The sequence below is a fragment of the Dioscorea cayenensis genome, chromosome 3, assembly GCF_009730915.1.
Source record: "Dioscorea cayenensis subsp. rotundata cultivar TDr96_F1 chromosome 3, TDr96_F1_v2_PseudoChromosome.rev07_lg8_w22 25.fasta, whole genome shotgun sequence".
In the NCBI taxonomy this organism is placed as follows: domain Eukaryota; kingdom Viridiplantae; phylum Streptophyta; class Magnoliopsida; order Dioscoreales; family Dioscoreaceae; genus Dioscorea; species Dioscorea cayenensis.
Window position 1 is genome coordinate 17,807,831 of NC_052473.1, and position 27,544 is coordinate 17,835,374.

General features: G+C 33.3%; 2 protein-coding genes across 2 annotated transcripts; one reads left to right on the top strand and one right to left on the bottom strand.

The window, feature by feature from the left end:
• Positions 1-799: 799 nt before the first annotated feature.
• Positions 800-5,233, bottom strand: LOC120251166 (glutamate receptor 2.8-like). The gene is made up of 6 exons (XM_039259707.1): positions 4,979-5,233; positions 2,510-3,679; positions 2,339-2,460; positions 1,940-2,252; positions 1,442-1,851; positions 800-1,360 (listed from the first exon to the last, which is right to left on the bottom strand). The coding sequence occupies exons 1-6, from the start codon at positions 5,226-5,228 to the stop codon at positions 800-802; spliced, it is 2,826 nt and encodes a 941-aa protein (XP_039115641.1). The 5' UTR covers positions 5,229-5,233.
• A 20,599-nt stretch (positions 5,234-25,832) lies between these two features.
• On the top strand, positions 25,833-26,854 carry LOC120254312 (protein GLUTAMINE DUMPER 1-like). The gene has a single exon (XM_039262436.1). It carries the CDS (start codon positions 26,053-26,055, stop codon positions 26,434-26,436), a length of 384 nt encoding a protein of 127 aa, XP_039118370.1. The 5' UTR covers positions 25,833-26,052; the 3' UTR covers positions 26,437-26,854.
• The last annotated feature ends 690 nt before the right edge of the window (positions 26,855-27,544 follow it).

Sequence of the window (27,544 nt, forward strand, 5' to 3'; positions counted from 1 at the left end):
AATAGCTGAACTTAATGGGAAGATGACCACACCATGAGGTGTCATGGGAAAATTTCCACCACCATTTACTCAAAAAGACGCAGTTGAACTCCTCAAGATTGATAATTACCCAACCACCATGTTCCTTCGGCATGATCTTTCAAACTCTCACTTATCCCTAAAAAAAAAAATACTATTTTTCTAATGTAGTCTTTATATTTATTATTTTCCTAGCTTACACGTTAAAACTATATAAAGCCTAAATTCAAGACAAAGATGTTCTAACTTAATATATGGTGTTCAAACAAGTTTGTTGCTCATATGACATGTCAAGTTGGATTTTGACATGATCAGAGTATCAACCCAACAAGACAAAAGACAATTAATGTGTGTATAATAAGACTTGCTTTTGGTCAGCAAGCATTGCATGAGACAAAAGTTAAATGGTCCCCTTCATTAGACTTCTTCTGAGTTCCCTGCACAAGAGTGCTGTTTGCCTTTGAAAGTTAAAAAAACGCTATTCAGTCTATTGTCTCTTTCTTAAGATTTGGAATCTTATTTGATGGCCAATGAACATATATACATAGTAGTTTTATGTACAAGTTGCTTTTCACTTTTTCTAAATTAATAACATAACTTCAGAAAATGGACAAAGCTCCATGCACGCACCTATTTTTTACAAAAACCAACTTATCATATCAACATTAGACTATACAATTTACAAAGAGAAAGATAAAAACTAGTTACAAAAATCTAAGTATTTTTGAATCATCTATATATTAAATATAGTAAATTAATCAGCAAGCAAGCCTCATCAAGTCTAATGATCAGTGCAGCAGCAATGTCTCACTACATGCAGTGGTGTTTCTGAATTTGGAGTTGCAAGCTCAGTTGAAACATTTCCTTCTTCAAATGTTTGACTTGTAGAGAAACTCATTGGACTTTGAGGACAATTGTTATTAAAAGGGCTAGAATGTGGAGACTGATCCTCAGTACTTCTCTTTGATCCATCCTTTACTTCAGCATTCCTAAATGTATGAGAAGATAAGTCTCTCTGATCGAAAAGCTGACCGATAGACTGAAGACGCCACCGGAGAGAACTCTGCGATGCCATGTTCGACATCAATTGATGTCTGTTCTTGTACAAGAAGATGATCCAGTAAAGGAAGAAAGCCAACAATGAAACAGTTCCTGTGATGAGAAACAAGCCCCAGAAACTTGTGAAGTCTAAACTGTTTGATGAGAGCTTGCTCCCTAGTTTAGGACAGTTTGTTTGATCTCCAAACCATCTCCTCTCGATGTCAGACATCTCATCGCCCTCTGTAATGTTTAGTATCGCTCTCGAGAGGTCTGATACAATCGGTGAACCTTTTGGGAACACCTGTGCAATGACATATCGGTAAATTGAATATATAATATATATAGATGAAAGTATTCCATGGATGAATGTATATATACTTACAAAGCCAAATCCACTAGTTTTGTAGGTCTGGCCAGCCATGGTGTAGTTGTCACAGTGATCTTTAAGGAAGACTTTGAGATAAGGAATCTCATCTATAATTGCTGCAACTCCACCATTTCGGCTCCCTTTGGCCAAAGCTTCAGCATACTCTTGAGGTGATCTAAAGGGTATAAGTTTTTCTTGATCAAATTTCCATGTTTTAACTAGGAATCCCTTAACAAAGGAGTCCTTAAGGTACCCTACACGCTCTCCATTGTCTTTGAGCTCACTGATATGTGTGTAACTTGGTTCAAATTGCTCTACTGTCAGCAATGATGTCAAGCTGGCAGTGTAACTTGATTGCAAGATCAACACAACAAACACCCATATGATCACCACTACTCTCGCTAAATTACTCACTATGTTCTCTCCTACATCAAACCAAAACTATGTTAGTATTAGTTTGTCATGCAAATATTGTGCAATGTAATTAGCTGTTTGGTATGATGATCACTTAACTGTGAGCAAATACTAGAATTGAGAAGGTGAAGTAGAAGATAGTTCCAATTTGGTTTGTCGGAGGACCGCGAAACTCTGGATTGATTCGATGTTCGAGCACCCATATAATAGACCCGGTGAAGACGAAGAAACCAAGGCTCACAAGCCATAAGTCTGGTGTCAATGGCTTGACGAAGATCCACGCATTCTTGCTCCGCTGGTTCTTTATCGGCACCACCATCGATATTCCAGCAACGGTATACGGCAACGTGAAGTCTACATACTCTGATCTATTCGATGTAATCGTCATATCTGCCACCACCGCATCATACTTCTGTTTTTTTCCAACAAATATGTATAATTAAAACAAATAAATCATACCAAGCTCTGATACCATATTAAATCAAAAAAATAACTTACTTTATCCGCCACTTGACGAGCGAGGAGATCATAAGATCCGGTGCTCTTCCCATCAGAGCTTGAGTAGTTAAAATACTCAAACGGCAATGCATAAGGCAGTCTCTTCACTGCTGCCTCAAACACTTCAATCACAAAACCTCCGGCGATCACCTCATTTGTCTTCGCATCTACTTTTTATATCCAAAAAGGATTTAAAGCCGGGGAGGACGGTTCCTGGCACGGCGATCCTCAGCTTCTTCTCACCCGTCGGTGTTTCCCAACCTTTCGGTACTCTTGTCGACTCCCCCGGCCATATCACTGGCCCAAGACTCTCCGAGTTATTACCACCACCTTTGAGCGTCCGAGATAAGCCAGCCCCCGGAGTCCAGTAACCAATCTCTCTCCCACTCTGATCACCGTTGAAATTCAATACCTGAAATGCCGACACATTCAACTCTCCATCAACAAGAAGAAATTTTCCGGCAAGGCCAGTGAAACTCAACACTCTTATAGCATCAAGAAGCTTCTCCCCGGTCTTGGACGCTGAAATCTCCGACAAATCAGTCTTTCCATTTGAACTCATGACTCGACCATTATCAAGTGGAGACGCAGCCTCCACCGCCATCGCCACCGCTGACACCGTATCATATGCCCAGTAACCATACGTAGTGAGTATCATACTCTCACTCTCATCAGCATCATCAGCAAACTCACGTCTAAACTCTCTCCTCCACCTCCTTTGGAACCCAGCAAGCTTACCGGTCTTCGGAACATAAGGCCGGAGACCAATCACACCTTTCATTGAATCATGAATGATGGAAGAGTTCATCAAACGGATTAGACTAGTGAGCTTCTCACTAATAATCCAAACATAATCATCAGTCATCATGCCGGCCTCCTCGGCTTTTTGGAAAAACCGGGAGGCGAGGGGCGTCGACATGTGCACAAAGAAAACTCTTGTTTGCATGGTTTTAAGCAAGTAAAGCTCTGATGAAATATGGTCATCATTTGAATTCTTGGAGAGAAGAGTGCGGTAGGGGACGGTGATGTCGGCGTCGAGAAGGGAGTCGATGAGGGAAGGGATGAAGCCGGCGCAGGAATCAGTGTCTTCGTAGATGGGGACGAGACGGTGCCAGCCGTAGAATTTGATTAGGGAGGCGATGGCCGGAGATTGGGCGGCGTCGGTGAGACCGGTGCGGAGGAAGAAAGGTGACTGGGAGGGGGAGATAGATGGACTCGTCGCCGAGAAGGAGATAATGGGAATTTTTGCTTTTTCACCGAGATCTCCGACGAACTGCGCCTCGCCGGAGGTTTGTGGTCCGATGATCGCCTGAACCTTCTCATTTTTTATAAGGTCTAAAGCTGAAAATTATATATGTTAATGTGCATTTTTAATATTGTATTTCATAAATACGACAAATACATATATAATCAGATTGCAAAAAAATAATAATAACAATCTATACATAAACTCTTATATGAGAGCATAAAAATTGAGTTATAAACCCGCTCTTTATATTATAAATTTTTTATATTATTATTTTAGTGTGTTTTAAATCCGATAATAAAATTAGTAAACTAAATCTTACGTAATGGATTGAGTATCACTCAACCGGCTCTTTGGTTTATGGAAAATTTTGATATTTGAACATTTAGAATAAAGTCAACTGCTCCATATAATTGAAACAATTAAAGAAAAAGTTGGTATGAAATATGAAGTAGTGAGTAAACTTTTTGACTGGTATTCTTAAGACCGTGATTTAAGATGTTTGAACAATTCAACATTAGCCTTTTGTAGACCACTGTGATTGATTTGTTCAACACAAAGATCATTGAATTTAAGTAATATTTAGCAAGTTGAAGATTTTATTTTTTTATAACGATAGGGACATCAACTTAGATCCTTAATCATATTTAGATAACGAGTCAAATCCCCAATTTTCTATGGAGATAATTGTACAATTTTTCGTTTATTCCAATGATAATAAATTTTATAAAATTGAGTTTAATATTTGGACTCTACATATAATTCTTGATCACGGTTTAAAATAAAATCAAACTCTGAACTTTCTATATATATATATATATATAAATAGATAATTACACTACCACTTATTATAGCAATAATTGAATTAGTAAAATTAAGTTCAATATCTAATATATATGTATATATATGAGCACAGATCATATGTTCGTAGATTTAAAATTTAGAACTACAATAATTTTACAAAAACCAAATTAAAATTAATTAATCTAAACTAAACTTAATTAACCCACTAATGTCTCTATCTCTATTCGCAATCATTATTATGCTCAATTGCGAATATTTTTATGAACTTCTGCAGTTAACGGTTAATATTTTTCTCTCTATTTATATATATATATATATATAAAAAAGGGTCTTAAAAACATGACCAAAAATTCGCTAGCATTCCCCCAATAAAAAAGAAAAATAAAAGTAAAAAGCAGGTATCTCTAAGTTAGAGGAATGAGTATTAATTAACAAATGTCAAAGATAACTAGAGCGGATGGGAGGCCCCCAAAACAAAAACAATGCAGCTACGCAACCGGAAAATTTAATGTCAACTGTCAACTCTATCAACAAACATGTATTGCCTGATTTGATCCTCAAGCTAAGAAAAACAAGAAGAAGAAAAGAACCTCCGTCGGCGGCGCCGATGACTTGCCGGAGGGAATCACGGAGCTTGAAAACAATCCTAGTGTTGTAGTCAGGATGAGAAGTATAGAAATCATCCTTGGCCATCTTCATGGACAAAAAGCAGGTCTTGCCCAATGAAGAATTCATATCGAGGACGACGCCAATACTCACCGGCGTCGGCTCCCCGGAGAAGATGGGGAGCAAAAACAAGGGATTGAAGAAGATGATGAGGAAGAGGAGGTGGTCCTTCATGTTAATTATGGAGTGAATGGAATATGGCTTGGTGCAAGGCCTAGTGGTGATGTGTATTAAATGGTGAGGGTTTTTGGATCATTGAGAAGACTTGAGAAAAAAAGAGTCTACTTTTAAATAATAAATATATTAGTATTTCTTGTTCCTTAATTATAAACCTTTAGGGTCTGTTTGCTGAAAATAAAAATATAGCGTAATTTTTATTATGTAGGAATGCTAGAGTAATTATTACGAAAATTATAATATATTTTATTACTACAGAATGAGTGTTTGGTTACAAAAATAAAAATACGGAGATCGGCCGATCGATAACTCAGATCACCCGGGTGGATCGCCGGTGTGTCACGAGGCTGATCGGCGGACCACCGATGGATCGTCGTGTGTATCATCGGAGACGGTGGGACCGGTGACGATCGAAGCCTCATTTGACCACCGGTGGATCAGCGCATGTCCGGAGCCCGATGGGACCGTTGATCGATGTCGATGGGCTGATCGATTGATCATCGGAGGTCGGTTGGACCTGCCATTTCGGACGGGTGGCCGGTCACCGGAGGCTGGTCGAACCACCGGTGGCTAGATCAAAAAAGAGAGAGAGACTTTTTACAATAAAAAAATATTCCACTAAGAGTGGAATATTTTTTCTCTTATCATACTTTTATATTACTGCCATAATTTTATACTCTAAAATATAAGACTCCAAAACTGTACGATGGCGAAATTATCGGAAAATATTAAATTATGGCGTATTAATGCAGATTATCTATAATTTTGACTATCCAAACAGGCCCTTAGTATTCTTAATTTATATGGTTTAACTAAACAATAAGGTTAAGGTGGTCAGTGATGGTTTAGTTTATTAGTTTGGTCGTTATTTGTATTTGGCTTTGTGGACATGATGAACTCAGTCTAATTTGGGATCTTTTTTGTGCACTCTTTAGAAATAAAGCAACCGTGTGGTCGATAAATGATGCCGGATCTTTGGTCTTTAAAACGGGGGAACAAATAGATAAACACTAACGACTTGTGGTCATTGGTTGTTTTAGGTGATAAATCTTTGTCTTATATAATTATTATAAAATAAATACCCCTTCTCGAGTCCTTTTTATATGTCTCCTTCTAACAGCTTTTATTTTTTATTTTATTTTATTTTATTTTATTATAAATATGACAAATGTTATTAATCAACCGAGCCGAGAATTGAATGTTTAGTTTACGCGCTTTTATTTGGTGACACGAGATATAAGCTACAAGTGCGAATCTATAACTGAAAATTTATTATCACTATTATGTCCAATGAAATTCGAGCTCCAAATATTTGAACGTTTTATACTCGTCCTTTGTAGTAGGGCAAATGTTGCTTAGGCATGATGTTTTTAGTATTTTTTTTATTTATCTAATTAAAAATTTATAACATAATAAATAAATAATTTTAAAATTTATTTTTTAAATCTTACATATAAATCATGTTTAACTATTCCACTTCTCCAATAGTGATTCAGAGAGACAAGGAAAGAAATAATTAAAGAGAAAAATTAATAGAATTTTTTAAAAGTTTTTAAATACAACTAATTTTTGAAATTTGATATAATTTTTATAAATTTAAAATTATCAATGAATTTTGACCATTTGCTAAATTTGTGTGACAGAGACCGGAGGTAGTCAACATCTTCACATGTTTTTTTAGTCTTGGACAAAAAGCAAAGAATAGAATAGATTGGCAATTTGCAATTATTAATACTTTTTGAATTAAATTATTATTTTATATAATTAGCGTCAACATAAATGTAACTTTCACATCTTTTAATTTAAGCGATGGACAGATAAATTAATTAACTTTTCATTTCTCCTATCAACAACTCCAGATGTGAAAAAGCTTAAACTCAAAAATTTTAATTAGTTTTCCTAATAAATTTGTGATTTATTTACTTTACTTAAAATATATATATATATTAATTAATTTATTAGCACTATGAGCAGAAGCCTACAATTGTTGGATAATTAATTAATTATCTTGTAATATGAAGATAATTCTCTATATTAAACCTAAAAATTTATAGTACTTATCTTTATTATGCAGGAAAAATAAGAATAAAATAATCAAAAATTTAGAGTTCAAAAACTCATTCAAAAACAATAATAGTAACTAGTCATTGGTAGATGAGATCTCGGTTCCTAGGTCCAACTCTTTGTCCTGGCGAGAGGTGATGCAGATTGGACGATTAATTCTCTATTCATGTAGTATACTACGTGATGTATGTAGTGCTGTCATTTTTGAATAAAAAAAAATCTTTATATTAAATTGTTATTTAATATAATTAAAAGACAACAAGCAGCATCTTCAGCTGCGTCTAATCTTTGAACCCTAATGGACACATTAAATTAGCACCTTGCAATTGTTGATAATCCCTCTATACTAAATTATCATTTTTATATAATTATAAAAATAAGTTTTTAATTTATAATAATAAATAAAGAAATGAATGATAAATTTCAAATGCACCTCAAATCATGTAACAATTTTAATATTTTAACTATTAATTATTATTATTTTTTAAAAATATACTAGGGGTGGCAATAGTCTATCGGACTACCTAGCCGATTATGATTCGACCTCGGAATAAAAGGGTTTGGACATAAGTTTTGCAAAATCCGAGGCGAGTCCGAACATGACTTAGTTGTCGTGATTTAAATCCGACCGAATTCGACGTGAAAAATTGCAGACGATCGGACCCTTTTACCCCTAAAATTTTAAAAGCCCACAATCTTAGGACCATTTGTTATAAGCACAATTTTCTAAAAACTTCAAACATATATTGTTAAGACTTAAGTTTTTATGATTTGAGTTGAGTTTTGAATTATTGACGCTGTTTTTTTCATTTAATGTGAATTAAATTATTTTTATATAATTTAATATTTTAGTGAACTTAAAAATAGCTTATAAAATTTGGACAAATTTAAACATCCAGACAATCTGGTCTTAAAATAAACCGGGTTTGAACATGTTAAGTATGTCCAAATTTTAAATGAGACTACAAGTTTTTTATTTATATTAATAGTTATATCGAACCCGATTTTGTCGCGACCGGATTTTTTACCACCCTAAAAATATACATTATTAACCCATGCCGCTTCCTCTCCTCCATAAGAAAGATGAGGGGATGATAATAAAAATAATTTCTTAAAAATTTTAATAAAGTTAAATAATATACAAAAGTAAATTAAAAAAAATAAAAATAAACCACTTGGATTAAAGAAAAAGCATGGTATATATAATTGATAATAAAACTCAATAGACATAAAAATAACAAAAATAGCTGACATAATCAGTAATTATATAATATAAACATAGACATCGTAAATTAAAACTGACAGTAAGCTCGTTAGAGGTGCCTCAGACAGTAACAGCAATGCCAACTAGACTGTGCCAATGTAAGTCTCTTCACAGTAAGTCCCAGCAAGTCAAGTGTGAGATTCCAATATAACAGGGTAAATTTTTCAAATGTGGGTCCTGAATATTAAGAGAATTAGAGGAAGTTTTGAGTAAACTAAAAACTTGAGAGGGACCTTTAAAAGCAATGTTCCTTCAGTGATACATATACAAGGTATCTGGAATTTTAGGAAAAGAAGACTAACTGTAGATGACTTCAATGCTAACTTGAGCTAAGCTTATTCCTGCCAAGTCTCCATCACATGAAAGACTAGAATAATTTAGCAGAGTTAAATAGTTTAGAAGACGACGAACATTGAAGTTAATGAGATTTATCTATTATTCCAACTTTGGGGCTTGAATTCTCTCGAAGAGAATTTCCTGCAGACCTTATATGATGCTTGACAAGTAAAGGATGCTATCCAATGACTCATATTCTTCTTTCATTCTCAGCAGAAATTTTCATGATAATTGCAATGCAGAAAAAGACAGTCATGATCCACACTGGCGCAGGAATTCTCCAATATTTGAAAGTCATGCAGTTGTTACTGCCGAATAGCTGGAAAGAAGAAAGCTGAGTGTGTGTAAAATATCAAGTTATTAAGAGATCAATTGATCTGGGAATTCATTCGGAAAGTCGACCTTGCATAACCAAGCACAGATAGACAGAGTCTCTGGCACTCGAAGAGAATACATCTCATTATATCTCAGTTTTTGAGGGAATTTCTTCGGCAACGCTAATAAATTAATTAATAAACTTGTAGTAGAGAATAATGCAAATACCAAACATTATACTAAATGGTTTAGGTCGATAATGATATGTAAGAAACTATTAATTTAAATCTAAAATGATTTTCTTTCAAGAATTGAGTCATGCCCCTTTGGCATTAGTCCTACAATCAAAAGGAGCTCAATGAGTTCATTGGTGAGGCAAGTAGGAAGAGAATAATCCAATACTGAAATTATATAAATGGACTAACAATGATATGTTAGTAAACTATTTATATCACAAGATTGATTTTATTAAGAATTCAAGTGGAGAGTAAACAAAGCGCAGTTCACCCTACCATCTATCAGTCATGATATCTTGAAAACATGGAAATGTTCAACACATGCCTTTTAATAATGGTTTTTGTTATCTTTTGGAAACTCATCAGATTTCATTATACATGCCTCACTTTTGAATGTTTTGAACAACTTCCTTTTCTCTAAGTGTTAGATTTGGAGCATATAGTCAAACACTAGTATAGAAAGAATCCCAGTATTTCCAAAAGACTCCCAAGTCCTAAGCTCTAAAGACTTCACTTCTCCCGATCAGCTGACTTTCTTCCCAATTTTCGTAGGCAGATATGCAAAAACACTCTCATCAAATTTCAGTTATTCAAAGACAGAAAAGATATTGCATCCGAAAATCAAAACAAATAAGCATGAATCTGCACTGTAGATCAGCTTACCAGGAAATGAAGCTAGACAAGCTGAAACCGAGAATAGCTGCATGGCATGCATGAGTTTCGTGAAGATAGAAGAGATTAGACTGATCAGCATGTGACATGTTGATCGAAATCTAAAGCAGCAAGACGTAAGATTGAAATTTGGAACTTGAACCATGATACATAAGACCATTTCTTTTGTCAGAGGAAACTGTAAAACAACCGTTACATTGTACAATGTGATGGATCAGTCTCATAGTCATACTTCTTCAAGAAACCGACATTCAGCACTGACAGCGACTACAAAAAGGTCAGTGATGCTCATTTGACGTCCTTTCCATATCTAGCAACACTGGGATCTCAAGCTCCGCTAGCTGGTGCAACAACACCCCTCACGAAGGCCTGTCACCGCCTCACTGGCTGTAACATTGTGGTGCACAACTTGAGTACTCGCTCATTTCCAACTCTACAGAACCGAGCAATTCTCATGCCGATACTTGGATCATTACCGTCATTACCATCATCAGTACCATTCAAAGTTGGAAAGTGCCCAATTTATACAATGTTCATGTTATCCGGAAAAAGATGGATCGAGCCATCTTCTTGTTATCAATTCAAGTAGAACCACCCCACTTAGCTATACACATGTCGGACTCCTTGTTTCTTCTAGTTGTAAATGCAGTTTCTGACAGAAGAGAATCAAAAACAAGTCATCCACAAGTTAAGTGAGTTTGCATTCTGTTTCTGAAACAATTGTTAATGATAAAGTATGAAAATATATGAAGATATAAGTCATACCAAGGTGACATATAGCCAATGGTACCCATGAGATGATTGCGTGAGACTGAGGAGATGCTGAAATTTGATCCATGAGCTTAGCACTCCGAAATCAGAGATAAGGGAGGTTCCATGTTAGAGTCTAAAAGAGATGTTCTTCGGTTTGATGTCTGCGGTGAATAATGGCCGGGTTGCAGTCATCGTAGAGATAGGCAAGGCCTGGCAATCAAGAGCTGTCTTGCTGCGCTATTCATTCCAAAACTGGCGGAGGGCTTTATCTCATGTAAAACATCATGAAGACTTTCCATTTTCCATACTGTCGTAGAGAATCAATCCATAGTCATTTTTCAGCCAAAAGTCCACCAATCTCGCCAAGATTTCTATGGCCTGGTCTTACCAACTGTTTGGATTTCTCTGACCATGCTCACATTGGATCCCTTTCTGGAGTAGAAAACAAGTTTCTTCACAGCATAGACTTCATTCGGACTCAGCAAAGCTTTGTAAACAGTTCCATGAGCTCCATTTCCCAAAATGTACTTCTCAGTCTCAAATTTTCAGTGGCTTCAGTACTTTGTTCAGGAGGGAGATGATCCTTCATGTAACGATGGCCTTCCCTCGGTAACTCCTCCTACGCCCAAGGAGAATACAACGCAGCACCAAGGAACAGTAACATGCAGAAAAAGAACGAACCAAGACTAATCAGCACAATGGCAATCGTACTGAGATCTTTTCTTATCCTGCTTCCACCACATAATGTGGGACTGCTATTCTTCAAGCAAGAAAAGATTCACCTTCCGGACAACGAAAGGCCTGCATTGCCGTGAAATGAGCTTGGAAAGGAAACCAACAAGTTTAACAAATTTTTCGACGAGAACCAGTGAACTGATTATATGAAACATTCACCTAGAGCGACTGAACTAAGATCGCGAATGAAGTTAGTTCTCCGGTCAGATTATTGTAGAGAGACATCAAGGGTCTGTGGTCTATTCAGATTTACGCAAACTCTGAAGGAATCTGGCCAGCTGAAAAGATGCCGCTACTGCTAAGGTTTGTAGCTATTTGAAGACTGCTTACTCTGCCTAATGATGAAGGAAATCATGCCGCGAGATCATTGCGTAGCACTGAGCTGCAATTCGAGCAACATCTCAAATCCTGACAAGAAATCTGGGATCCACGCCACTGAATTGATTGCCTGTAGCATCAGTTGAGACAGAAGCAACAAGTTTTTCAGGCTCAATGGAACTGTTCCATTGAAAGAATTAAAGCTCAAAATTCAGTATATCTAACTTACTGCATTGAGAAATTTGTGAAGGCAACTGACCATATAATCTGTTACTCGATAAATCTAAAACATGCAAATTAACTAGCTTTTCCAATTTCTTGAGGAACCCAGCCTTTGATCTTTGTTGCTTGATAAGTTTTATCATAGTGACATTCACACAATTACCCACACTGGGAGGTAATGGCCCATTCAAATTATTCTCCTCAAATCCATGTACAACAGGCTTGAATCCTCAGCAAAATCAGGTAGAGAACCACTGAGCTTGTTTATTCTAAGAATCAGCCTCCTCAGACTTGAACAGTTCCCGACATCGGCAGGCACATTACCTTGATGTAAAAATTATAACCCAAGTTCAAAACCTCCAATTGTTTCCCATGACAGATGATTTGGTGGGATGCCTCAACAAAATTATTATTATTAGTGAAGTCAATTTGCACTAAACTACTGTTGATCCCCAACCCTTGAGGGTATGACACCACTAAACCGGTTATTGAAAAGAGTGACATTCTTGAGGTTTCTAAGTTCAGTCATCTACTGGAGACAAAAGCCCAGAGAGAGAGTTGTTGTAAAACAAGAACCTCTTGAGGCTCTTGATCCTCAAATCTCAACCCGGAAACTCACCGGTGAAGTAGTTTGTAAACAGAGCGGAGAGTTTTTGAGATTGAGACAGCTGACAATTCTCTTGGAATAATGCCTTCAAGCTGGTTCTCCATATGCCTGAAAAATCATACAGTGATCGACAATTCCCTATATCGAGGAATCGGCCCTGACAGAGAGTTCTGAGAGAGATACTAGTATCTCGAGGTTTTCTAGCAAACTGATGGAAGGCGGTATCAGGCCGAGACAACTGATTGCTTACAACAGCAAACACTGTCAAATTACTGCAATTTCCCAGCCATGCCGGGATCTCACCTTGAAAGCGATTGAGCGACAAAATGAACATTTGCAGCTGCCGCAACTGCTTGAACTGAGAGGAATCCTTCCCTGAAAATCATTAGTATTAGCATCGACATAACTGAGCCCTTTTATGTTATTCAAGGTCTCAGGAAGAGCTCCGGTGAGCTGATTGTCGAACAGGGATAGCTCCTCTAATTTAGTACAATTCCCGATTGAATCTGGTACATTGCCTGACAGCTGATTTTCAGATAACCAAAGGTATTTTGAGACTGGACAACTTTTCCTATGCTGTGCGGGATCGGCCGGTGAGTTTGTTCTGGTTCAGATAGACTGTCTCCAAATGCCATTCTGAAACAAGGAAGCCGGAATCATTCCACTGAGTGCATTGGTGAAGAGGAGAGGAAGGACAGTCTCTTGAAGTTTAGCACATTCGGTATGTCCCCGGTGAGGAAGTTGTTTGAAAAGTCCAAATATTCAAGGTGAGTACAATTACCAACTCCGACGGTATCGATCCAGCAATTTCATTGTTGCTAAGATCAACAGTCTGGAGGTGCCTCAGCAAGCCAATCTCCGGCCCCAGTTTCACGGAGAGCTCCTTGCTGAGAGAGGTTAAAGAGACCACATTGAAGTGCAAATCACACTCAACTCCAACCCAATCACATGGATTAGGATCAGATGAGTTCCAAGATGATTTAATGGAGGATGGCAACACCAAGTTCTTTGACAGAGCAAAGCAAAAGCTTGCCCATCAGAGACACAAACCAAATGAAATTGGTATTGAGAACAGGAACAATGAGAAGCAATAAAACAGATCTGATCCCATTCCAAACACAGCTTCAATGTACAGTAAATCCCTAAGCTACTCCTGTCATTTGCAATCCATATCCAAGAATCACAACAATGTCAAAGGCACACAAATTTTCTCAATTCCATCAATAAACATGAAAAAGGTATCAGTTTTACAAACAAATACAGACAGTAATACAAAAAACTAAGCTAGTACAAAAGCATGATAAACAGAACACAATGAAAAAAGAAGCAGAAGAAAACATCACAAAAACTCAAGATCAAAGTGAAAGCAAAAAGAAAAAGAAAACCAAAGTACCTTAGTAGGAATTCTTCATCTCTCAAAATGGTTGGAGAACAAGAAGGAAAGGAAGCATTCCACTTTAGCATAACTAGTATGTCTACATATATATATATATATATATATTAGTTTTTACTTTTTGAGTTTTTATTCATCTTTTGAATGCTTTTTGTGCTAAGTGCACTCAGCACCATATTTTGTTTGTTGTTGTTGTTGTGCAAAGGCATGTGTTCATATTGAAAGTTAAATATATAATAAGAAAACCAGTAATAATATCAATATTATTTCAAGAACATTCTTTTTGAGATGCATTTTTAAAAAGTGGTGAGATGTTTGGATTATCCTTTTTTAAAATATTTATTTAGTGTAAACGTGTCAGAAGACTCATGACACCTGGTTACTGAATTAGACATGGACCACATAACAGTTCAAAGCTCTCTGGTTTTTGTTGGTATTATTTTTATACAAATTTTTGGCATGAATCACTCCAGATTGTCTTTCAACTTAAGAAACCAAAATATTCAGTAACAATGCAAGCAAAAATCAATCAACAAAAATCAATCAAATTATCACAACAAGCATCAAAAGCATCAACAAATTAGCATGCCAAGTCCACAAAACTATGTATACATTTTCAATGACAAGGGAGAAATGATGTTTTTGAAAAAGTCAAATAATTAGTCCTTTGAAGGTCAATGAACAGAATCAAAACCACAAGAAGGCATGCAAAGACAAAGTCTTACATGAATCCATGAAAAAGAATAAAAGAGCATGAGTTCACACTGTTGGTTGACATGGAGAAAAAGATTGTATATATATATATATATATAAAAAACCGCTAACACACAAATACAAAGATTTTTTAGTCAAAATTGGAGGAGCACTCATCACTCATCGACTATCAGACATGAGTTTGGAGTTCCAGAGTATGTCGGTGGAGGAGCTCTCGGGGATGTACCGATATTAGAGGGTGGTCGTGATTTCTAGCGTTGGGTGAGGGTAGCGGTGGGGAGGGTGTTGGAGGCTGCTTGTGTTGTCTTGTTTCTTTGTTTTTTATGAATGCATCTTTCGGTTTGCACATGGTTTTTGGTTTTGTTGTAGTCTCTCTTCTAGCATCTGTAGTCGATGTATTGTTGGATATTTATGTAGTTTATCCACCTTTTTATTTGTTTCAATGTTTCATATCACAATCAATGTGAATGTGATGGTGGATGTAAAAGTGGTGAAGAGTCTCATGCTTTTTATTATTTTTTTGGTGAAAGAGCTTTTCAAACTAAATTTGTCTCTGAAAATTCTTCTGCTTGCAATAAATGGAATGGAAAGATGAATTTTGCTTGTCAATAGATTTTTTTGGGGTAAAGTTGCTGACAGTTAATGCTGCCATCAACTTGGCTGTAGTTGGCAATAATATTTTGCAGAAAAGTTAATGTCTTTCATAATACCTGTTTAACTCTTTAAATAATAATTATATAATATTTAATATAATTAAATTTGTTTTTATGTATTTTGATTAATTGCTTTTTATTATATTATATATATCAAATAGACTATATATTAATAAATAAAACATGATTGAGAATTAAAAATAGCAAAATTAAAATTTAATTTAATTTCAACAAGTTAATTTTGAAATATAGTTTCTAAAACTAAAAGAAGAAAAAACTAAGTTTAAAAAAACTCATCACCATAAAATTTTCAAAGTTTACAAAACCAAAATAGTCTATACAAAACAAAAAGTCACCTCTATTTCGGTATAATGTAATTTTAGTTCTTGAATAATAATCATTTACTCATTTTAGCTAGTAAATTACAAATTAAATCACTTCAATTTTTCATTTAAGAAAAACATATATATTTTTTTATATCATTGAGCTTTGATAACAAATAATCATAGTCACTACCGCAATAGAAAAATTGATAACAAATAATTATAGAGCCACTCCAGCCATTGTAAAATTGGCATTTCATATTTCTTTTTAGTCAGAGATTAAAGATTTAGATATAAGATTACTGCACATTTCCCAAAAATAAATATTGTAATTATAAAAAATACTTTAAAATTTTAAAAATCCATTATGCCTAAAACGTTGCGAATAAGGTGGATAAAATCAGCATTCATTCTCGAAAAATAAGCGATGGAACAACGCGCAAACGAGAGCGAACAAGACCAACAACCCACCCACAAGCGAGTTGACTCACAATTACAACAAACCACAACATGTCCCACTCGGCGACCAACAAAACTACGAAAAATCTAGCCCATCTCTTGATTGAAAACCCCATCACCAAGAGCAACTCCAACAGCGACTCTATCGAGCGGAAACACTGCGGTGACATGAGAACACTATAGCACGACAGGCGATGAAGTATGCTCCTCGAGCTTTTTGCACGGCGGAGACAGCATGTGGAAAGAACCAAGAAATCAGGACATGCGCAATTTTCAAAATAATAGAGTGCGAAGACATAGAAGAAGCGTTAAAAATGCAATCGTTTCCTACTAGCCAAAGCATTTCACACACGATTTTGATGACAAAGCCACAGAAAAAGCTATGGGAAGGGCCAAGTCGACCCGGCGAGACCCTCAAACATCCGCCTATCCACCAAGAAGTATGAGAAGAGTTTGGTCGAGAAAATCCCATTAGCAGTGAGGTTCCACCATTTTTATCACCCTCCGGATCGGTGATACGTGATTAAATGATGCGAGCAACACCCTTCCCACTTTCGGCTCCTCCCTAAAGCGATGTCTGGTTCAACCAAAAACAAGCTACACTAAAGTTGCGAATTTTTCAAATACCAAACAATCTACTGAAATTTTTAAGTAATTTCTTTTTTACATGCTGATATACTCATTCCATTCCTTTTCTATCTATCGTGAATAACCTAGATTTCACATACCAAGAAAGTTGATTATCTCGCATAATTTAATAAAAATTAGTTATCTTTCAAAATTATTCTTAATTTATATCTTCACATTTCTCTCTCATATTAAATTTCAAGAATAGAATTAAATAGAGTGTTAGAGTAATTTTGGAATAATAATAATAATAATAATAATAATAATAAATACTTCTTGATGTTTAAAAAAATAGCCGGATAAAAGGACGAGGGTTTATGACATATAAAAAGAACGGAGGGGCTTAGCTGGTAGTTCATCAATAATTTCAAAAATTACAAATAATTTTTAAAAAGTAAATGTAGTTTTCGAGAAAGTTAGAAAAAAATTTTCAATGTAAATTATAGACCAAGGATTCAAAAAGAGATAATTGCAAATAAGGGAAACTATAGGATGGCTTTAATTATATAAATTAAATTTACAAGAAACTAATATATGTGATTTATTTAATTTTTTATAAAAATAAAATAACAAAAATCCACTGACTAATAAATATTCTAGAACAATTCATAGCAAGACTAAGATAAAAGGAGCCCAAGAACGTTTGGTTGGATCTTTCACTTATGGACTATAAATGAGGCCCATCTCATAATCAAGCCTTTTCTCTTTTTCTTTGTTTTTTTTTTTTCTAGCTTTTATATTTCAAATTTTGTATAAATCAAACCAATTCATAATATTAATATTTTTTATAAGTTTTATAATTATTATTTTCTATTCTCCTCCTATAGCTCATGTCATTCTATATAAAGTTTTCATTCAAAAAATAGTTTTCACAACCTCAAGGGAAAACCTCTAACTCTCTCTTTTTTTACTGTATAAATAAAGAAAAATCACATCTCATAAACTTTTGTAATGTAGCCAAAGAACATAAAAACAATATTTAATTTAATTCATTTTTAATTAAAAAGGCTGAACACCATAAAAACATTAGCATGGAAAAAGACATAAAAATTTTTATTTCAAAAATTTTATTTAAATTTGTTTTAAAAAATAAAGTTTTTTGCGTGGAAGACATTATCTGTTAAGTGAAAACAATGGGTTGAAAATACATAGTTTTGGTTTTAAGAAATTAATAAATAATAGCTGAGATCATTTCGTAAGATTTGGAATGTTGAAAAAAGTTGAGAAAAGATGTTAAAATTGATCATTTTGTCCAAAAAGGCACTTTAATTAATTTTATTTTATTAGTGTGAATTAGTGGAAAACTGAGCTAATTAAATGCTGATATAAGCAAGTTGTGAAAAGTTTTTTGTACTCTTCTAACCTTTGATTACTAGTCAAAAAGTACTAATAAATTGATTGAAAGAATTTTTAATGTGATAATGTTTTTCATGAACTTTGATCATTTAATCAAAAGCTCCTTTTTTTTCCCATTTCTACTAAAAACTTTTCCGTATAAATTAGTACAAGCATAATTCAAACCCCATCTCTATTATTGCTTTTGACCAATAAATGAATTAAAATTTTAATTATAATTATACATTTAATAGTAAGATATCATTAAAATCTTGAAGAAATAGATTTAACAATATTTCAGACAACAAACTACCACGGATTGAAAATTAAATGAAAAAAATAAATAAATAAATAAATGCATTTTGTTATATGTATAAAATAACATACTCCGTATTGATTAAGATTTTTATTTGAATATATACACACATTGTCTTCTTTAGTTTATAAAATAGAATAAGAACAAGTAGATAATGATTTGATGACAAATAACCTAACTATATGATTTGATTTAAAGTTAGGCCAAATTCCACGGTAAAATTAATCCTAGTGCTAAGATGTAGAAGCTAATTAATTAACCTAGTGATGCTCTCTAATCCACTTCTTAAACCTAAACAAAAACCTAATCCATAGAATTAGTGCTATATGCTTTTTATAAAATAATAATAATGATAATTTTTAATATAGGAGAATGACTCTAGAAGGAAACCTTTTTATACCCAATTGATTCTCCAAAAATGGAAATATAAGAATGGAAACATAAAATAATATTTTCAAAATATTATAGTCTTCATAATGGACACATACATCAAGAGAGATGTGGTGAGCAACTTGTCCAATGTAATGTTTTGGTCACTAGAGATTCCAACCAAGTAATATTTGTTCCCTAATCCCTTTCAAAAACCTCATTAATTAGTGATTAAACTAATTACTAAAGCTTCTTAGCTACTTGTTCTCTCTAATCCAAACATCTAATTAGGAATCCACCTACTATAAAAATAAAAAATAAAACTAATGATAATTGTTGCTCATGAATCCATGATGATGCCATGTTATGAATAAAGGGATAAACATTTCGATTTATTAAAAGGGAACAAAGATTCTAAGTCTTAAATCCTCTCGGGAGCGGGGAAGAAAGTCAGGGAGGAGAAAGCAAAGGGCAGAAAGTAGAGGGAGTCTAATCAGTGAGGAGGCCTAGTCCAGCATCTCAGGCCTCGTAGGAGAAGTAGTAAATGTATCTATGCCGTGAGCGATAGTCGTGCATCGAGGATCGCCAGAGTAGGATTTGAGGCTCTAAGCGCTAAAAGTTGAGTGAGAGCTGATGGGATTGTGAAGCCTCATTGAGGCTTTGTTGATGTACACAGTCTTTGTGAGAGCCAGGAAAGAAGCGTACGGAGTTTATAAATAATACTGAGATCGCGAAGATGCGATCATTGAAATATGAATATTTCTTTCAAGCGGATATTCCACGAGGATTGCAGGACGTGAGGTCGGAGGATTCGGTCTTCGAGGGGCCAAGGATGGTATCCAGAATGGTCCACGGTGAGAGAATTGTTCATGCCATGTTATTTAAGTAGAGGGTTTAGTGATGACAAAAATAATAAATTACTTGGTAATGATAATTATTTTATTATTATATCATCAAGTTGTTGCTAGTGCATTCTTTTTTACTTGTGTGATTTATCAACTTAAGTAAACTCCAATTCACTTGTGAATAATTAAATAAAATATTTTAACCTTTATTTATTAACTCGATCGATGGGCCACCTTCTCAGTGTGGATTTTGTAGTCCGAGCTATATATATATATACATATATATTTTAACATTTAGTTGGAAGGAATAACAATATTTATAATTATTGTTTTCTCCCACCTCGATTTTTAATCAAAAATTATATATATTAGTAGCTCTAAATGCACATAAAACCCCAAGTTGAAAGGTGTACTCCATTACGACAATCAAGCATAATCTTAATCTTTTTGGACTCAGCCATCAAACTTGGTGAATGAGGCACAAACTTTGACTTGACTAAAGAGTTGATATCTCTCTTCCTCTTTTGCTACTAGGATAAATAATTCACTTACCCTGATTGTTTTCTAGATACCATTAGTGGTAGGGAAATGTAGGACCTGGATATGGCTAGTCATCAGCAAACGAAAATAAATAAGAATAATGCCGAAAAATAAAGACACAAAAGATATTACTTTGGAAAACCCCTAAATAATTAGGGTAAAACCACGGGCAAGGGATAGAAGAAATTCACTAAGTGGAAAAATTTCGAAGCTACGAAACTCTCTCTGAATAATAAGGAGAAAACCAGTATCCTCTGTATACTAGAGAATAGACTAACTCTCAAAACTATTTTCTCACACTCTCACCCTGCTTCTCTCTCTAAACTCCCACTTCACCTGTGTGTCTTAACAAAATGTCATGGGGGTTTATATAGCCCTTCTCACCAAACAAAACTAAGGGCTAGGATCATTTTGATCCAAGGTCTGCATAATGATGGGGTAGGTGCACCTACCCCCAAATACACAACAAAATATTCCCCCACTAACTCTCTTCACCTACTACCAAGTCGCGACAAAGAGGGAGAAATGACATCCTTGCGCCTTCCAGTGTTGATGAAGAATTAATGGCATGGTCAAACTCAACAATTAGTAGGGCCAATCAACAATTAGTGCATTTGTTGATTGATATTTTGATTTTTTTATTTTTTAATTTTTTATTTTTATCTTCTCTAGTTTTTATCCAATATAATTGATATATAGTATGTAACTGTTCTTGTTTTTACATTGATAAAATTGTGACCAATCCACTTTTATTAGGTTGATTTTTGTTTTTAAACAATGGTCCATGAATTCTTATGTTTTTATTAGTATGATTCAATGCACGTTAAGATAATTCTCTATCCTTTATTGTGAATATAATAATATTAGGAAAAACCATCAGATAAAAAGAACATAGGCACATAGAATTTGGTTCACTAGTTATAACACTACACAACTAATTTGGTGAAATCCACTTTTGAACACACTTAATTTGTAAGAAATTTCACGTTGAAATATTACATTCACATTTATTTTTTCACTCAAAAGGTGTCAAACTTACCATAAATCTATGTCACTCCAATTCTTATCCATTAGCAAGATAAAATCCTTTTTAATAACAACTTAGCGTAATTAATATACTTACTAAATTATTAAAATATACTTATGTTTCTAATTGATATATTTCCAAATAAGTTTTTCTAACAATTGAATATAAATTGAAAAATAACCATAAATAACCAGGAGACAATTCTCTTCATCATTTTTTTTTTCATTTTTATTTAGTATAATAGATAAGAATATATATTATTAGCGAACGACTGAAAATGAATGTATAATTCAACAATATTAAAATATTAATACATTAAATAAAAAAAAACCGTTAATATAAAGATATGTTGATTTTTTTTTACAAATAGGTAATATGCTTCTCTAATTTAAGAGATATCAGAGACATGCATAAATGTGGAACAAGCTCAATAAGTATATATACTTTTTATTTGCTGTGAACATTGGAGTTTGATCTCGGATATTCTCTAAAATAAACACTCTACTAAAGAGACTTTATATGAATAAATCATATAATTGTTGGTTTTATATGGGGTCTTAATAAATATATTTATATATAACTCACTGGTAACATAGGATAAAAGAGTGGTGGTTTGGCACTAGTTCACTAGTTATAGCATCTAATTATCACAAGCCTAATCTAGTCTACACGCTTAGCATGGAATTAGTCTTATCCACTTTAATCAGAGAAAGACTTTGAAATAGCTTTAATTCGTCGGCAAAATCATGATGAATTATTACCTTCTTTTATTTTACTTTCAAAGGTGTCAAACTCGCCAAAATTATGACGCTTTGAAAATAAATCTACGTCACTAAGTCAAATCAAAAGTAATTATTAAAAATTAATTAACAACAATAATTATTTTATTTTTATTTTATTTTATTTTATTTATTGACACATCTTATTTCTCTCCATTGTCATCCAATGTAATTAACAGATGGTATGTAACTAATATTACTTTGCTCAATAAAATTGTAATTTATCTAGAATTTTTTGTGTTTTATTAGCATGATTCAATGCATGTGAAGATAATTATCTATCTTTTTGTTGTAAATATATATAATAATATAGGAAGACAATCTAATGTAAAGAACATAAGCACATAGAATTTGGTTCACTGGTTATAATACTTTACAAATAATTTGGTCTAATCCACTTTTAAAACACTTTAATGGGAAAAGACTTTGCATCACTTTAATTTGTAAGACAAATTAAAGTGAAATATTACATTCACTTATTATTTTACTTTAAAAAGGTGCCAAACTTACCATCAATTCATGTCACTCCAATTTTTATAGATTAGGTAAAATCCAATTTTTTAATAAAAACTTGGCACAGTTAATATCCTTACTGAATTATTAAAATAAATTGATGTTTCATAATTGATACATTTCTTAATAAGCTTTTTAATAATTGATTTAAATATAAATTAAAAATAATTGGTATAAGTTAATTAAGGGATAAATAACAAGAGACAATTCTCTTTTTATTTTTTTAAATTTTTTTTAATATAATACACAAAAATAAATATTATGTTTCTGTCAGATGATGATAATATATATAAAAATAAAATAAAATGAATATCATTCAACAATTTTAGAATTTTACTCTATGCCAACGACCATTTGGTCTATTGGCATCGGATCCCTTGCGTAGAGTCTTCATCTTGAGTGTCGAGCGTGGTTCCCCGAGTTCGATCCACATCTTACGTAAAGTGAGGGCACGGTTCAGTGGTGAGCGCTGCTCCCCCACGTGTTCGTCCTTGGGTTCCAGCGCTTGTCGCCTTTCTAAAAAAAATTCTACTCTATAAAAATGAATTTATAAAATAAAAAATATTCAATATAAAAATATATGCTGATCTTAAGACTCAAAAATAATAAATAATACATTGGTAATATAGGGAAAAATTAAGAATGGTGCCTCTAAGCTAGTCTACAAGCTTAGCATGGAATTAGTCTTGTCCATTTTAATCAGAGAAAGATTTTGAAATGCCTTTTAATTCATGGGCAAAATTATGATTATTTCAAAATGAATCAACGTCATTAAGTCAAATCGAAAACAATTAATTAATTCTAAAAAAAAATTAAAAAAAACCTCGCCACAATTTTAGCACATATAATCATTAATAATAAATAATATAATTCATCATTTTCTTTTCCATTTTTTCCCCAATTTGATTTAAAAAAAATCTAAAAAAGGCTTGTCTTTTCAATATCAAACCATGAATGGTGATGGCTCCAGTGAACACTGCCAAACAAGAAAAGTGCGCCATTTACATCCACTCTCCCATTTTTATTTTTATATAAAATTTTCACAATTATATAATATATATAAATATTATTTTAATATAATTTATTTGATCATTTTATTTATTTATTATTATTATTATTATTTAACAAATTTCAAGCATGTATTAGAAAAAAGTTGTACTTTTCTTTACTTCACTTACAGAAGTCAAGTGTTTTACTGTTTGGTTGTCCAGATATCCTAGAGATAATCAATTGAATTAAATTCATATTATTTGAGAATTTTAAATATAAAACATCTATTTATTTATATTATTTAATAATTAATAACTCATACTAATCATTTATATATATATATATAATTTAGTGCGTTTAGTGCTGTGGGCGAGGCGGAGCATCAAAGTGTGTTGTTGTACGGGTGGGAAATGACGTTGGATGTGGGCCCCGCCACTTAGGCCCAATGACCTGACCTTAGTCTCCCTATGGCCCACAACGACTTCATGGGCCTTTAGACACGGCCTGGCCCACCAATCATACATCGTTATCGAGCCCCAAAACCCACCTGACCCACGTGTTCACCTCCTATTGCTCAGGGGTTATCCCAATCGTCTTTTTTCCGAGATTGATACCAACCGTTCGATTTTATATGGATGGCCTCGATCTTTTATTGATCCTGACTCCCGTCCTCCGCGGTAAACTTTACTGCTTTTTGCTCCATTTTTCATATAAAAAAACAAATAAATCATTAATATATATATATTGATAATAATAAAAAGAGTGATAGTTTATTTTTCCTTCAATCTGGTTAAAAATTATTATTTTATCTAAATTTATCAAATATAAATATATATATACGAATGTCCAAAAAAAAAAGGTTTTAAGTTAATATAATTAAAATGGCAACAAGCAATGAATTGTTTACAACTTTAGTTTGTTAGGTAAGTGACGCATAGCTCATAACAAAACCAACATTAAACCAAAAAATTGATGCATTGGTGCACATCATGTGACCCAACCACTTCATCTTATATGACATCAATCGATACCATGCTTCTCCTTATGCCCCTCTAAATTAATTCACTTTTCCATTTAATATTTATATATATATACTCTTTGTTTTATGATCATATTTCTCCAAATATGTGTATTAATTAGTAGGTTTTTTATATGAAGGTTTTTTTTCAATGAAGCGGTGATTTATTCATTTAAATATATATATGTGAAGGTTTAGAGATATAATTTTTGTATTAATATCAAGCAAGCGACCATAAGGAAAAGAGGTACTTATTCAAGGAGACATGTTAAGAAGGTAATTAAAAGAAATGGTTGGTAGAAATTAAATTATGCTTTAATAGCCATAAAATGAGAGAAAAAAATAAAATAAAAATAAAAAAATAAAGGTGATGATGTCTTAATATTGACCCCACCACCTTTCCTCTCCCCCACATTCCATGCCCATCATTATTATTGTCTATCTCGTCATAAATAAATTTAAATAATAATAATAATAATTATTATTATTATTATTATGAGCAAAACACTCTAATATAAAATTAATATTATTTAAATAAACTCATGTATAATTTTTTATCAAAATGAAAGAAATAAGTACCATATAAAAGCTCATTTCTCACATTTCAAGACTCTTTAATTTTTTCTAAAATAAACAATTGAATTAATATAAACGATATTATTTTCAAGCATTTATGTGAAGTGTTATTTCTTAACATTTCTCACTTTAGACCATTTCTAAGCAAATGAAAGAATGCCTTTTTGTTTTTTGCATAGATGTATAAATTTGTTTTTAAAAACATAAAAATATATGATTCAAGAGATATTATTATTAAAGAATTTAATTTATGCTTTTATTTTAAAAAGTAAATAAATGATTAATTAAAAAAAGTGATATGTTTTTTATTAAAAAAAAGTGTTATATATATATATACATTTAAAATAAAATAAACCTATTAAATATAACATAATTTCTTCAAGTATGAGTTAGAGGTCTAGCCATAGAGGGCCCAATTATGGATAAGTTCACATTAACATCATCCAATTAAAAGTCCCCAACATCTCAATGAATATAAAACTTCAACAAACCAAAGAAGAAAAAAAAATTATTAGCCCAAAAAAAAATTGAAAAAAAGAAAAGAAAAAGAAGAACAATGAAAGCAAACTTAAAATAAAGACTCATTGAGTAGTTTCATTTCCTATTCCAGACAAACACATCCACTCGTTTCCCATTCAATCACCACTCGTTTCCCACTTTACTACTCAAAAATCAAAATACAAGAACCTCTTCATTCACACTATAAATACAACCACAAACACAAAACTCATATATATCCCTCATCTTTTCCAACCACAAAAGAAACAAGAAATAAGGACTTTAACAAGCATTGATTCACAAGAAATATCACAAGGGCCATCAATGAGTACTCAAATGGCTCACCATCAACAGCCAAACTCCGGTTGGCATTCTCCGGTGCCATATCTCTTTGCCGGCCTCGCCGCCATGCTCGGCCTCATCGCCTTTGCTCTTCTCATCCTTGCTTGCTCTTATTGGAAACTCTCCGGGTTTCCGGAGTCTCAAGAAACAGATACTGGAGATCAGCAAAAGGAAAGTGATAACAACAACAAAGTTATATCTAATCAATTTGAATTGAAGCATGTTGTGGTGATCATGGCAGGTGAAGAGAAGCCAACCTTCTTGGCCACTCCCATGTCTAGCAGAGCCTCTTCTTTTGAAGATAGAATTAGTGAAGAGAATCACAAGAAGAGTAGTTCTTATGAGGAAAGCCATGAGCATTCTTGATAGGTTATTGATTTCTTATTTACTTACTTCATATATATATATATATATATATATTATATGTAGGAGAATTGAAGGAGTGATTCAATTCGAGTGAAGGACTTTTTTTTCACCAGAGTTTTCTATTCTTTGGTGTTTGATGAATGATTTAAGTTAAAGGTATGAAGTCATATCATCATGTTGTTTGTTTGGAGTTATATATGGAGATGAAGTTTGTGGTTGGAATTAGGGAATGGGTAGCTTTGGTTTGGCTTTTTTTTTAAACCACCTTTTGCACTTCTTTTCACCTTTTTTTTCTATCTTTATTTGAGTGAGGGAATGAGAATAAATGACTTTCTCATTGATTCCTTGTTAAGTTTAATCTCTTAGTTTTGTCCCCTAGCTTACAACAGATATATCTTAATTTTCTCATGTTATTTTCCACAGCAAAGACTTGATTATACATCTCTTGGATATTATATAATATTATATGATAACTAAAATGAAAGGAAAAGGAATTCCACAAAAGTATATATATCTCTTGGTTTTTGTTGAGAAAACAAAGAAAAACATGTGTGGATGATTTGTAAGAGTGTCTTTGGTCACTAAATAATGCCATTCCAACTGATGCCAGATGACACATAAAGATGTATGACCAGTGCATCTGATACTTAAAGCCAAATGGTGCTTCTTCATTGCTATAATGCTAAAATTTAACAAGTTTAAGATATATGTATGTATGTGTGTATGTATAATGTATATAAAACTGAAGATATATGAATGTATAATGTATGTGTAATGTATATAAAATTATATATCATGTATAAATATCTATAATGTATATGTAATTAAAGTTTACGTGTTTTCCTTGATCTAAAGACAACTTATAGTTGTCATTAGTTGTTATTGTGAGGGAATGTACAAAGGATTTTACAATGATTATGGCATGCCTCAAACCCGACAAACCAGGCCCGGTGCGGTAAAAGTCATAATCGAAAATTTACAAAAAATTTACTAAATACTACCTCATAGTTAACAATAAAGACAAAATTACTGACATCGACGCCTCGGATAGGGCATGCTACTTGCTCACTCTTGCTAAGCTATTATACTCCTGATTTGAAAAAAAAAA

Bases quoted from the DNA above. Each gene is read 5' to 3' on its own strand.
- LOC120251166 (XM_039259707.1), bottom strand. From the start codon at position 5,228: ATGAAGGACCACCTCCTCTTCCTCATCATCTTCTTCAATCCCTTGTTT. The intron at 3,680-4,978 runs GTTCTTTTCTTC...TATAATTTTCAG, and splicing joins CATCGGCGCCGCCGACGGAG to CTTTAGACCTTATAAAAAAT. The intron at 2,253-2,338 runs GTAAGTTATTTT...GGAAAAAAACAG, and splicing joins CTCGTCAAGTGGCGGATAAA to AAGTATGATGCGGTGGTGGC.
- LOC120254312 (XM_039262436.1), top strand. From the start codon at position 26,053: ATGAGTACTCAAATGGCTCACCATCAACAGCCAAACTCCGGTTGGCAT.